Source organism: Myotis brandtii, unplaced genomic scaffold (genome assembly GCF_000412655.1).
Source record: "Myotis brandtii unplaced genomic scaffold, ASM41265v1 scaffold374, whole genome shotgun sequence".
NCBI lineage: Eukaryota > Metazoa > Chordata > Mammalia > Chiroptera > Vespertilionidae > Myotis > Myotis brandtii.
Window position 1 is genome coordinate 4,073,491 of NW_005364372.1, and position 12,753 is coordinate 4,086,243.

The window sequence follows — 12,753 nt, forward strand, 5'->3', positions numbered from 1 at the left end:
TGGGTCACGAAAATACAACAAATGATGAGCTGAAATTATTATTTGAGTGTATTTCAATGTTCTCTTTAGTACTAATATATATCTAAACTTTCTCACAGTGGAGTGGAAATACACTCAATGGGTTATATTTATAAAAGTTGGAAGAGTTCTGCCTATTGTAATTAATGAAGTGTATCTCTAAGTATTTTAGATAATGTGTGGAAAATATCTGTATTTAATTATATAATACTTTTCTTAGATCATGGGAATTGAATTATGAAATATTCTGAAGCCCCTATAGAGATAAAATTATTAATGGTTGTTCAAGAATTCTATTGGTACGATGCCAGAGAATATTTGGTTTTACAAATCAATAATAGTCTGACCCTTCCTAAGTATCAGATTTTCAACAGAAAAGGAAGAAACTTAAAATACTGGGTAAACACAGACACAGAAAATGTCTTTCATATTAGTACAGTTTTGAATGAAATTCTGTAACATATTGTGAACAGGATTTCTCTTTTAATTTTGTTGGGGATGAGAATGTCTAAAAGAATAAATTAACAGCTTGCTATTCACTCTTCTGAGAGAAAAAATCCTAAACTGTTCTCATGGAAACAATGGGACACAAAGTATGGTTTTTTTTGTCCTTGTCCTACAGTATTAAAAACATGAGATTTTTTTTCTGGATGCTTACTGATTCCAAAGGCCACTTCTTCTGCAGTCAGTTTTCAATCTCCCAGTGGAAAGAATACATTCAAAGGCTGTGTGCACAGCAGGGTAGAAGGCTTTCTCTGTGAATGTAACTGTATCACTCATCAGTAACCTCCTGCCATAAGGGGACTTGTGTTTTCTTTCCTTTTAGTGACTCCATGGGCTCTTGAATGCCAGTCACTGCCCCGAGACCTGGGGCCATATTCACATAATCTCTGTCAATAGTTCCTACACAAGCCATTGGTGCAAGTGAATGTCAAGGCTGCAGATCAAAGACCGCACATTCTAAAACTCATGTCCTTTATGGATCAATTTTCATAAACTGTACTCTGTGTTTTAGAAATACATGGAGACTCACTCTGTGCTTTCTTCCTTTTATCCCAGAGACATTTATTTATATAAAAGGCAATCTGATTTGTAGATAATTGTGTTAAATTCTGATGCAATACATAAAATTCATTCTTCCCTTTGCATACCCTTCTTGAAGTATTTTGCTGTATCTATTGTTTTATAGTAGAAATGGTGAAATATTTGGGTTATTAAAAGAAAAAAAGACATGGATTGCTTTGCAATATTGACAATCCTTCCCAGTGCCTGGTACAATAGACATTAAGTAATAAATTCGTACTCATGATTGATTTTTATTTTTAAATCTTCATTTTGCTACAGGTAAATTATATGAGAGAAAATAGCTTCAGCGTGTGTTTTTACAATGTATACCCATTTTAAGTATTCAAAATTGCTTGGGAAAATAAATATAATTAGTTAAAATCATTTTCTCTCCGTAGATTTCATATGCAAATTACATTGATCTATACTTCTTCAAGTAGACCTGAGTAAAATACAATGGACCAAATTATCTTCTATGAATACCTGTTCAGATCACACTGTGGATATAAAATTTTTTAAATTCACAACTTTCTCTAAAGAGCCATATTTGAAAGAAATAACACAATTTTGAACAAAATGTACATGAATGTTATTTATGCTTACATCTTGCTAAAGTCTTAAAATATATTTATTATAGAGGTAAGAGCATTTACCATGTTCAATATGCACATATCAGAGGGCTCACAAAGGAGAAGAGGATATTGAAACAAACACAGGCTTTACAGCCACAGGGCTGCTGGCTAAATTCCAAATAGAGGCTGCACTGTCCCAGTTCCCCAAGGCCCATTTTAATATAATTACATAAGATTATTAGGTACAAAACTTACTCTGAGTTCTCTTGTAATCTATGAGACATTAGGCAAGTCACTTACTCAGAAGGTAGCTTTGGCTTTATCTATTTTCACCACTTAAACAATTCAAATGTAAGGTCTTTAAACCTTGAAAAGAAAACTTTATTATTCCCATTTCTGTGGTAAATGACTGAGGCCCAACAGAAAATCAGATAAATAGTGAAAATTATAAGGGTCCTCATTAATGAAAAAGATCAGAATTTTCTGAAAAATCAAATTTCTATTTCCCTTAATGTTACCCTTCATTGCTAATAAGATAACCTGACTAAAATCCAAATATGATAAACTTTTAAATTACAAAAGGTACTTCAATTACAGATTGAATCACTTTGTAACAACAGGGATGTGTGTGTGTGTGTGTGTGTGTGTGTGTGTGTACATGTGCGCATGCCTGCGACCAAACACACACTTGTTAATGCTGAGGCCATGGGCGCAAAGGGCATAATAGCTCTCTGATTCAAATCCTTTGACTTTCTTCTAGAGACAAAATGAAAGTACAGGTATGTGATGCAAGAACAAACCCACTTACCAGTTTTCCGAAGGGGAAAATCATCCTTTGCATCTTGTGCTCCTGGTAATGTGTATTTGTAGGACGGAGATGTTCCACTCAGGGGTGGAGAGCTTTGATCCAATGATGTATGGTGGGCAGCCCTAGAAGAGACAAGAAGGGGTCACCACTTGCACTGGAGTTTTTCCTGCATGTTGGTCAGCAATAATCAGTTGCACATGCTGTACACGTGTCTCAGCTGTGTTTATGTTCTTTCTTTTTAGTGTGTACAAACCACAGCCTCATGTAACCGAGTTCACAACAGCAGTATGTTACGCAATGATTCAGGATCCCCAAGAATGCCCACGTGTGCTTGGTCACACCGTCACACAGAAGAGTTTGTTTTATTGAAAGAGAGAATTTACCACAAGCCTGAGTTGTGATGATCTGAGATTACTGTGTATGTTTTCTTAAGAGCCGTACTAGTGAAAAAGTCATCAACCGAATCCTTTTCAGTCAATAATGTAGAACAACCAAGGTAAAAGCAATCACATGGAAGCACTTCATTTTTAAAGTTGCTAACTAGTACATGAAAGCGCACGAGAAGCTTTTCTATGGAAAAGACTGCACTGTCGCGGCCTCAGGTCTCTTGACTTATGCCAGTCCAAGGTGCAGACTGGGGACCGCTTCTTCAATACAAAACTGATTTCTCAACATGCTTTCTCTTTTCTGCATAAATACGGGGAAAGAGATGCAATTGTGTAACTGGAGAACAGTTTACAGGACTGACATACACTAGCCAGTGGATGTAAACATCTATAATTTTTATATATGAAGAAAGCAACGGATGGGGCCTGTTATCACCAACAAGGTGCTTATTCTACTGGGATTCATCTGAATTGCATTCTCAAGAATTAACTGGTTTAAAAATATTTTACCTTACAAAAAAATATTAAATTCAGATTCCATAATTCCTAGAACTTTACCCAGCACCATATGGCTCAGTTGGTTGGAGCATTGTCCTGTACACCAACAAAGTTGCAGGTCAGGGTGTGAACAGGAGAGATACTTTTTTGTCACTTTGTATCTCTTTCTCTCCTCCTTCCTCTCTCCAAAATCAATAAACATATGCAACTGAGATACTTTTTTGTCACTTCGTATCTCTCTCTCTCTCCTCCTTCCTCTCTCCAAAATCAATAAACATATCTTTGGCTAAGGATTAAAAAAAGTCTCTCTTCTTAAACTAGGCTTTAAGTAAGAAAGAATATGAATTACTTATAAATTATGTTTGTAATCTATATATACAAAAACCTAAGCAACTGTTACGACTGAATGACCGGAATGACCGGTTGATGGTCGCTATGACACACATTGACCACCAGGGGGCAGATGCTCAATGCAGGAGCTGCCCCCTGGTGGTCAGTGTGCTCCCACAGCCAACCTCCTGTGGCTGGCCAACCTCTCCCGGTCCCTCCCCCAGCCAGCCAACCTCCCGCAGTCCCTCCTTCTGTCTCTCCCCCCTGCTGGCAGGCCCCAATCGGCCCAGCCCCTATCAGGACAGGGCGAGATGGCCTTGATTGGCCCTGATTGCCGGCCAGGCCTAGGGACCCCACCCATGCACGAATTCATGCACCAGGCCTCTAGTTTTAGGTAATAAAACTGCATTTCTTTTTAAAGGCTGTGATGTTGATTGAACATTTGAAAGTTGTCTTTCTGGATTGGTTTCTCAAGTGAACTGACATACATGACAGAAATTATGATTACCACGATATTTATACAGCATCTGTCTCAGTTACCTTTCTTGGGATGCAGAGAAGGGCAGATACTTATAAAATATAAGTACAACAGCCCTTTCAATAGAACTCCTGGGATGCTTACAATTTCATTATAACAGAGTAATCAGATATTTACTCCTTATCCTCATGATGTGAGAGATTAAAAATATGTAATTGTAAAATCCTATGGTCATGAAGCAAACATTTATAAAATGAGAGAAATTAAACTTTTATCTATTAGTTTATTAGCCAAATATGCTTTGCCTGTAAGTTTTGTCCTGATTTTGAAAAACACCTCCTGCTGTATGTTTTGCAGAAAGAATTGTGTACTATACAGTCTCTCTTTACTGGACTTGGGAAAAGATGTCCATAAAAACTGCAATACCACAATGTCGTCCATGGCCCGCTGTGTGTCAGAAGCCAGTCTACTCTCATTTCACAGGGAGGGAAGAAATCGGGTGATGTGCCCAGGGGTGAACTAGTCACTGAAGACTTTGATTTAGTTAGTTACCATCCTTCACTTTCTTTCCCTTCCCCCTTTTATGTTTTAAATTAAAAAAATAAAAAGAGTCTGGACTTTTAAACATAGCTCAGCTCTCCATCTTATAGCAAGCCAAGTCAAATGAAATCTCAACCTGTCAAATGTTCAGAAATTACTGTAAAGATATCAGATGCGCCATCTGAGACTAGAAAAATGCAAAGTATGAATTCATTTCTAGGCCCCATCCCACGCTTGTCAGTTACTCATCGAGGGAAGAACATATATCCTTCCTGGCCCTCAAGATGATACCCGCTCCATTTGGTAAGCCCTGTTTACACACTTTACCACATTATTTCGTAGGACGCCCCCAGCAGGCTGAGAGGGCTGCTTCTGTTATTATCCTTCATTTACAGAGAGGGAAACCGGATGGTAGAGAATTCAAGAACTGGACCCAGCACCACATGGCTGAGAACCGGCAAGCCCCAGATCTGGGCCCAGGTGGGCTGAGTACACAACCTGTGTTCTTTATCCCTGGGTAATGAAAACAGCTGAACACTGCACATACGTGTACCAGAGCTTGGGATGGCGGCTCACGGAATGATTTTTTCCATTAGTTGGAGTGTCTTTTGTTGCTGATTTACTCAACAGGAATTCTTGAAGCTTCTGCTTTACTTCTGTACTTGCCACTGCCCCTGAAACACAGGCGGACAGAAACAGATGCTGGCTTAGAGCTGTATCCTTTCAGGCTTCTAACGTATTTAGCAAAAATTAAGAAGTAACCCCACTGGTCACAGCATATGAAGTTTTCCTATGACAAGAAGAAACCAGAGTCTAAACGGGCGTTAGAAAATGGCATAGGAAGCTTCTGTAACTCCTGATTAAACTGCCAATTTTCAAAAGACCTTCCATGATTTCCTTAATTGCTTTTGCAGAGAGGGGAGTCCCAGAATTAATAGTAACTTTTTTCTAAGCTTTAACAAAATCCTGCTGGGAAACAAAACACTGCCCTTTAAAAATCAAGAATCTCGGGGAACCCTATAAGTGACTAAACACATCAAATGATCTTTTTGAATCACTATTTTGAAAAACCAACTTTTTTTAAAAGCCTCTTTTGAGCATTAAACAAATCAATCCTGCTGACAATTCCGGTTCAACCCATCCAGTTTTCAACTTTGCGACACCCTGATTTTGAACTGACCTCATTGCAAGGGAATTATTTGGATCTGTCTCCCTCTTGTGGATAGCTTTTTATTTTTACAAATGTTCTGCCTTAAATCTTCCCAAGGCCTCACTACTCAAAAACTAAATAGAGGCCAGACTGGACTCACAGAGCCATTATTACATGAGCCAGAGAAAGGTTATGATTAAACAGTATGGCAGAGCTGGATTGCTTTACTGTAACATTATTTTTGAAATTCAAAAAAGTAGACATTAGTATCTTGGCTGAATAATGCCTTGTTTACTCCCCGAGATGCTTTGCAGACTGAATGCGGAGAGCTGATAGGCGAGGTCAAAGCTTTACATTTGAGTCTCTAATTTATTCTTATAGTTTAATGCAGGCAATCTTGACAAATTCAATTCCACTCTTTCTCAGGCTTCTTTCTGCCGGAGGATGGGCTAAAGGGGAGGGAAGAGGGTCATCTTTTACCCTGGTGCCTCTTACTTTCTCGTCCTCTCTCTTTGCCTCTGAGAGGAGGAAGCTGCTGTTCTCTGCGATGCCTCTCTACTTCCTGTTCTTGCCTCTGCTGCTCCAGTTTCTGCTCCTTTTCTAGGAGTTCTTGTTGCTGTTTTATGGCTAGAAGTTCCTGTTGCAACTTACGAGAAGAGAAAGACATGAGAGTGTGCACTTTCTTTAAGCTTCATTGTCATCACTGACCAAAATCGAAATGCTGTGAGCTTTTAGAACTTGCTTGGATTTAGTTGACATGTTTACCCATTTTTTTAAATAAATTATTACAGTCTAAAGGCAAGCACAGAATGCCACAGATGGTCTTAACATCATCAATAAGGTCGTTTTTAGGGAGCTTCATGACCTGTCAAAAATCATTACCAAATTCACCCAGATCTTTAGTTCCCTGAGTAGCTTTTCTTTGTCATCTGAAATATATAAACCAGGCAAAGGCAGGAACTGTCCAGAGTCTACTTTACCACTTCTCCCCCATTACAAATAAACAACTGAAATCTTCAATTCCTATCCCAAGAAATAGAATGAGTATTAACTGAATAGAATGATGAGAAACAAGTTAATTTGGGGTAAGTATACCTGAAATAGAATAAGGGTTAAGAATTTCAAAGCCTCACAGAGAAGATTCTCTATAGATTAATGCAATCTATTATCCATAGTAGGCTCTTTTCTCAAAACAGAAGAAGACCGAACACACAAAATCCTTCAGATGAGAGAGACTGATTAAGATCACTTCCATTAAACTGCACTTTGATGCACTGTAGTTTGCTTGTCTGCATCGCTTGATTTCATTTCCAAACAATGAATAACATGAATAGGAAGCATTCTTAATAACTGTTGTAAGATGCCAGCTTGCACTCAGCGTGAGAATTTGATATCTATGAATAATAGGAAACATGCCCACTGAGGAATAAGTAAAGACTGTGAATTCTACTTAGATTCTGACATTACCAGATCTGCGATCTAGGCAAGTTACTAAACTACAGAGAGCCTTGGTTCCTCATATGTAAGACAGAGGAATAATTGCCCTCACACATCATGCCCAAAACATACATGAAATTTAGTTTGTTAAGTTTGAACCATACTACTTTTAATTATTATTCCTATTTTTAACTCTCAATACCAATGAATTTAGTCAATATGCTGTTTATATTAGGTTGTGACCCAAAGGTATGAAATGTATGATGCAAAGTAACAGAATAAAAATAAAAAGCACTGTGGAATGGTATCAGCGTTAGGCAATGTGTTAACTATGATAGCGTCATCCCTACCAGAAAGATAGGGTTAGAAGAATTTCTGGGTACTCTTTATATTAAATCTTTGTCATTTTGGCTTTGCTACACCAGTCCTTTATTGTATGTTTTTAGATATTCCATTGTAACAGAGAAATTCAGAACTTTGCTTAAAGTCTGCCTTGAATGTTAATTCTGTACAGATATTAGGATTGGTTAAATGGATTCAGTTCTTCACCCAAACCCCAATGAAATTTAAATTTAATCTATCTTAGGAATCTAGAAAGGCTCTAAATTTAATTTCCATAGCCACCATTTATTATTGAAGACTATAGGAAGCGGGCTGGAAAAAAATAGAAATAAAATGTCACCCCTCTATTTTCAGATGTTTTGGCCCAGGGGCCAGGCACGATTGGGATAGCTTCGGAGACTAACAAGGTAGGACTACAAATACTGGAACCACCAGCCACTGTCTGTGTGGCCCTGGGCAGGTTAGAGTATTTCTCTCTGCCTCAGTTTACTGGGTGGGAAGATGGGATAATAGCATCTAACTCAGCAAATGTTTATAATAGAAGCCAAGGATTCAAAGTGCTAACGTAAATAAAGCCTCATGAATTGTCTTCCTCATTAAAATAAAATCAAAATGAATGCTAAAATCATCAACTTTTAGCTTTACCCATAAATAAATGGAAAACAATAACAATTTTGAAAAGCAAAAAACTTGTTAAACTTCCTAAAATCTTATGTCTGTCTTCAGTTTCTGAGAAAAAAAACGTATTGTCTTGGAAAATCATTTTTAAAGTTAAATTTCCTTTTAGCAACCTCAGGGTCACTTTTTCTCTCAAGAGCCTCCTCTTTCTAATATTTTCCAGGTGTCAGTAAACCTACCATGTTACTTTGCTTGAGCAAAAGTAACAATTAATTACCTACTTTCTACCATTAATTTTTCAGTAAACTGAAACAATAAATTCATTTAAAATGTTATATTCATGTTTACAATTAAAAAATATATCACACGTGAATGAAAAGAAGTAAATGAAGTAGGTGGGGACTTATCAGTATTGCCCTGTACTTACGGCAACATGACTCACCTACTAGAGCAGAATGAACCACACAGTTACCTAAACCTTAAACTATGGTGAAAAACATGAATTTCACTCATCATCATTGCCATCTGAACTTGCCTCAAATGAAGAAGAAGATCTAAACATCAATTTTCCTATTATTGTTTCAAAGGTCAAAAAATAATGCTTCAGAATCATTCAAAAATAAGTCTATAAACTAAATGAAGGTCCTATTATTACAAAATATAGCCATGTATGACTGATTCCACATGGCTCAGTCTTATTCTTAAGGTATCCTGCAGATCAATAAATTGCAAGAGTTCATTTAGTAAAGTTCACTGATAAAAGAAAAATTTTATTATGGTTTATATTAGGTGTTGAAGAATGTTATTTTGGAAAATAAAATAGACCTTTCAGTCTAAGGAAATATCCTATAAAATAAGGGACATTGGAAATAAGAGATCATTTTTACCTTCCCAGACACTGTAATATTAATGTAAAATGGTATAATATTAATGTAGTTATCTATATTAACTCCATATAAATGTGTTGTTATTTGATATGTGAGTAATAGATCAAGCATCTATAATATAATTTATCATATTAATAAAATAACATATTTAAGTCATTTTGAATGAATTGAACCTAACATAAATATTTTATTATAAATATTTGCTGCTGTAGAGTTTTGTCATAATACATTCAAACTAGACATCTATTCAATCAGACGAAAATAAGTTTTTTAAGATGTCTTTGTCAAAAAGTTGAAAAACATTTTATAAACAAAGCTAAAGTAATACTTACTTCTGAAGATAAAAGGGAAGAAATAGGTACATAGACATTTAAAATGACCTGACAAGAAAATAACCCATCATAAAAAATTCTGGGACATGGACCTATTTCTCCTCTTAGAATAATTTAAACAACTTGAGCCTGAAATTGTCTACAACTGCTGACATTCTTTCAATAAATTATAATCTGTAGTCCATTAGACTCACATAAAAATACTGAAAATATCTGTATCAGTTTCTTCATATAATTCTCTCAAGCTTTTTATGCGATTTGTCTAATGTATCCAGTATGAGGTCTTTTTCATAAGAAACATGAGGGGGAAAATAAGTGACTGAGTTATCCTTTCTGATCAATAATATAAGCAGATTCTTTATAGATATTTAAATGAGCCTTCTGAGGCTAATGATTCTTATTGGTGGAGAACAGATGGGGCAAATGAACAAAATCATGCAATAGAGAATGTTTTAAAAGGATGGGAGGCTACTCTGCCCTACTATTGATGCTGTAAACTAAAGGATAAAGAGTGACAGAGGCCCCTTCAAGAAGCAGAGCAGGTGTGTAGTCAGCCTTCCTAGCACTTACCAAGGTTTCCCCCGTGCAACCTCCCTTTCCTCCAAGCCATACTTGCATGTGTAAACAACAGGGAACCGTCCCCTCAGTGCTCCTTCTTCCGCCCAGGGCCCCCTGAGTGCAAAGGTCAGAGGCAGGGACACATTTGCTACCTTGATGTGCTCCTGAAGCTGTGCCTGGTGCTGCCGTGTCAAGTTCTCGTGCTGCTTCTGAAACTCGGCAATCAGGAGCTGCTTCTGGATCTGCTGCTGTTGCTGGATGAGGAGTAGCTCCTGCTGCAGCTGCTTCTCCCGGACGACAGGGTCCACCACGGGCACCATCATCCTGAGGTCCGTCCGTAGGTCCAAAGGGGAGATGGGCTCCAGGCCCACAGGAACCTCCGACTTTACATCCACTGGAGAAACGGGGGGGAAAGGAAAGGATGATAAGAGATGTGTCCTTGTCCAAATCCATGTTGAACACAGACAAAGAGGAAGACACTATACTCATGCAACAAATTTTATACCAACAAATCTAGTCTTTTTTTTTTTCCAATGATGATAACAGGTCTTTTGTATATCAATTTTGATAAAATGTACCATATGCTAATTGCCCCCCAGCAATTGGTACTCTGCCTTGAATCGTCCGCATTTACCCTTTTCAAAGAGATGATTCCAATTATTTAAAGGCATCAAAGTCGTTCATAAAACATATTCTACTGGATCACTTACAAAGGTCAAGTTAGTTTAGGACCAAAAATGCGTCTCTGCTGAGGAAAGGAAGTCATGTTTTAATGGAGAACTTCTAACACAACTAAGGCTGAATGCTTGCAAACATATTTGTTTGTAACAAGAGTCTGAAGATACATTCTAAGTTAAAGCTTTTTACATAATGTTGGGCTATTGGATCCATCAAAGAAAAACACAAACCTGCAAGCTGAAATGTGGGAAATGGTGAGCAGATTAGTTGATCAACCTTGGCAAGGAAGCCAAGGCCAGCCATAAAGATATGAGGCTGCCCAGCTTCTCTGTGCTGGTTTTTATTTATTTTTTAAAATATATTTTTACTGGTTTCAGATAGGAAGGGAGATGTGGGGAGAGAGAGAGAGAGAGAGAGAGAGAGAAACATCAATGATGGGAGAGAATTATTGATCCGCTGCCTCTTTCACACCCCACTTGGGGATCAAGCCTACAATCTGGGCATGTGCCCTGACCGGGATTTGAACCGTGACCTCCTGGTTCATAGGTTGACGCTCAACCACTGAGACACACTGGCTGGGCTCTGTGCTGGTTTTTAAATGGTAATAATCTGTATAGCAATCACCTTATTCCTAAACTAAACAAGGCATAAAAATATTTTAGGATGCTTAGAACAAATATTCAATCAAGTAACAGGATGAAGAAAGATTGAATAATCTGAAAATAACTATAGCTATTTAAATTTATAAAAATTAAGTTAGATAATGTGTATAAAATTCTTAGCATGACTTCTAAGAGATAACTTTCCAGGAGTGGGATAAGCACAAGAGCTCACAGACAGGGTAGATATGCAGCTATGCCAGCTGTTCACGGCTGGCATCCATCCTGATTAGTCAGTGTATATGCCAAACTGGTTGTTAAATATTTTGAATATGACCTTTGGCCACAGGAATCAAGAAAAGTATGTAGTTGAATAAAACAGATTTAGATAAAGATGATAGGGATTTTGGAGGGAGAATGTAGGCCAACTGAACTGCATGTCTTTGCTAAAGTGGTCAGCCACTACTGAGACCCAAGTAATTACTGGTGGAAAAAAAGAAAGACAGAAAATACATATCCAGAGTAGAGAGAAGTCAATTAAAAATAACTTATCCCTAGCTAGTTTGGCTCAGTGGATAGAGCATTGGCCTGGGGACTGAAGGGTCCCAGGTTTGATTCCAATCAAGGACACATGCCCGGGTTGCGGACTTGATCCTTAGTAGGGAGCATGCAGAAGGCAGCCGATTAATGAATCTCTCTCATCACTGATGTTTATATCTCTTTCTCTCCCTCTCCCTTCCTCTCTGAAATCATTTAAATGCCATTTAACAAAGAAAAATCAACCAAAAAAATGAGTTCGGGTGTCACCTCTGACACACGTGTCATAGGTTCGCCATCACTGCACTATACGCATGCAACAAATTTTACACCAACAAATCTAGTCTTTTTTTTTCAATGATGATAACAGGTCTTTTGTATATCAATTTTGATAAAATGTACCATATGCTAATTGCCCCCCAGCAATTGGTACTCTGCCTTGAATCGTCCGCATTTACCCTTTTCAAAGAGATGATTCCAATTATTTAAAGGCATCAAAGTCTTTCATAAAACATATTCTACTGGATCACTTACAAAGGTCAAGTTAGTTTAGGACCAAAAATGCGTCTCTGCTGAGGAAAGGAAGTCATGTTTTAATGGAGAACTTCTAACACAACTAAGGCTGAATGCTTGCAAACATATTTGTTTGTAACAAGAGTCTGAAGATACATTCTAAGTTAAAGCTTTTTACATAATGTTGGGCTATTGGATCCATCAAAGAAAAACACAAACCTGCAAGCTGAAATGTGGGAAATGGTGAGCAGATTAGTTGATCAACCTTGGCAAGGAAGCCAAGGCCAGCCATAAAGATATGAGGCTGCCCAGCTTCTCTGTGCTGGTTTTTATTTATTTTTTAAAATATATTTTTACTGGTTTCAGATAGGAAGGGAGATGTGGGGAGAGAGAGAGAGAGAGAGAGA

The 12,753-nt window shown here is 37.6% G+C and overlaps 1 protein-coding gene across 9 annotated transcripts in view; it reads right to left on the bottom strand.

Moving 5' to 3' along the window:
* HDAC9 (histone deacetylase 9) overlaps positions 1 to 12,753 on the bottom strand; it is an 846,941-nt gene that overhangs the window by 372,999 nt on the left and 461,189 nt on the right. For all 9 annotated transcript variants that reach the window (XM_014544651.1, XM_014544644.1, XM_014544647.1 and 6 more), the window contains 4 exons: positions 10,172 to 10,413; positions 6,341 to 6,491; positions 5,243 to 5,369; positions 2,464 to 2,585 (listed from right to left, as the gene is read on the bottom strand). In XM_014544651.1, the coding sequence (XP_014400137.1) occupies positions 2,464 to 2,585; positions 5,243 to 5,369; positions 6,341 to 6,491; positions 10,172 to 10,413 (642 nt within the window). The remainder of the gene's footprint in view (positions 1 to 2,463; positions 2,586 to 5,242; positions 5,370 to 6,340; positions 6,492 to 10,171; positions 10,414 to 12,753) is intronic.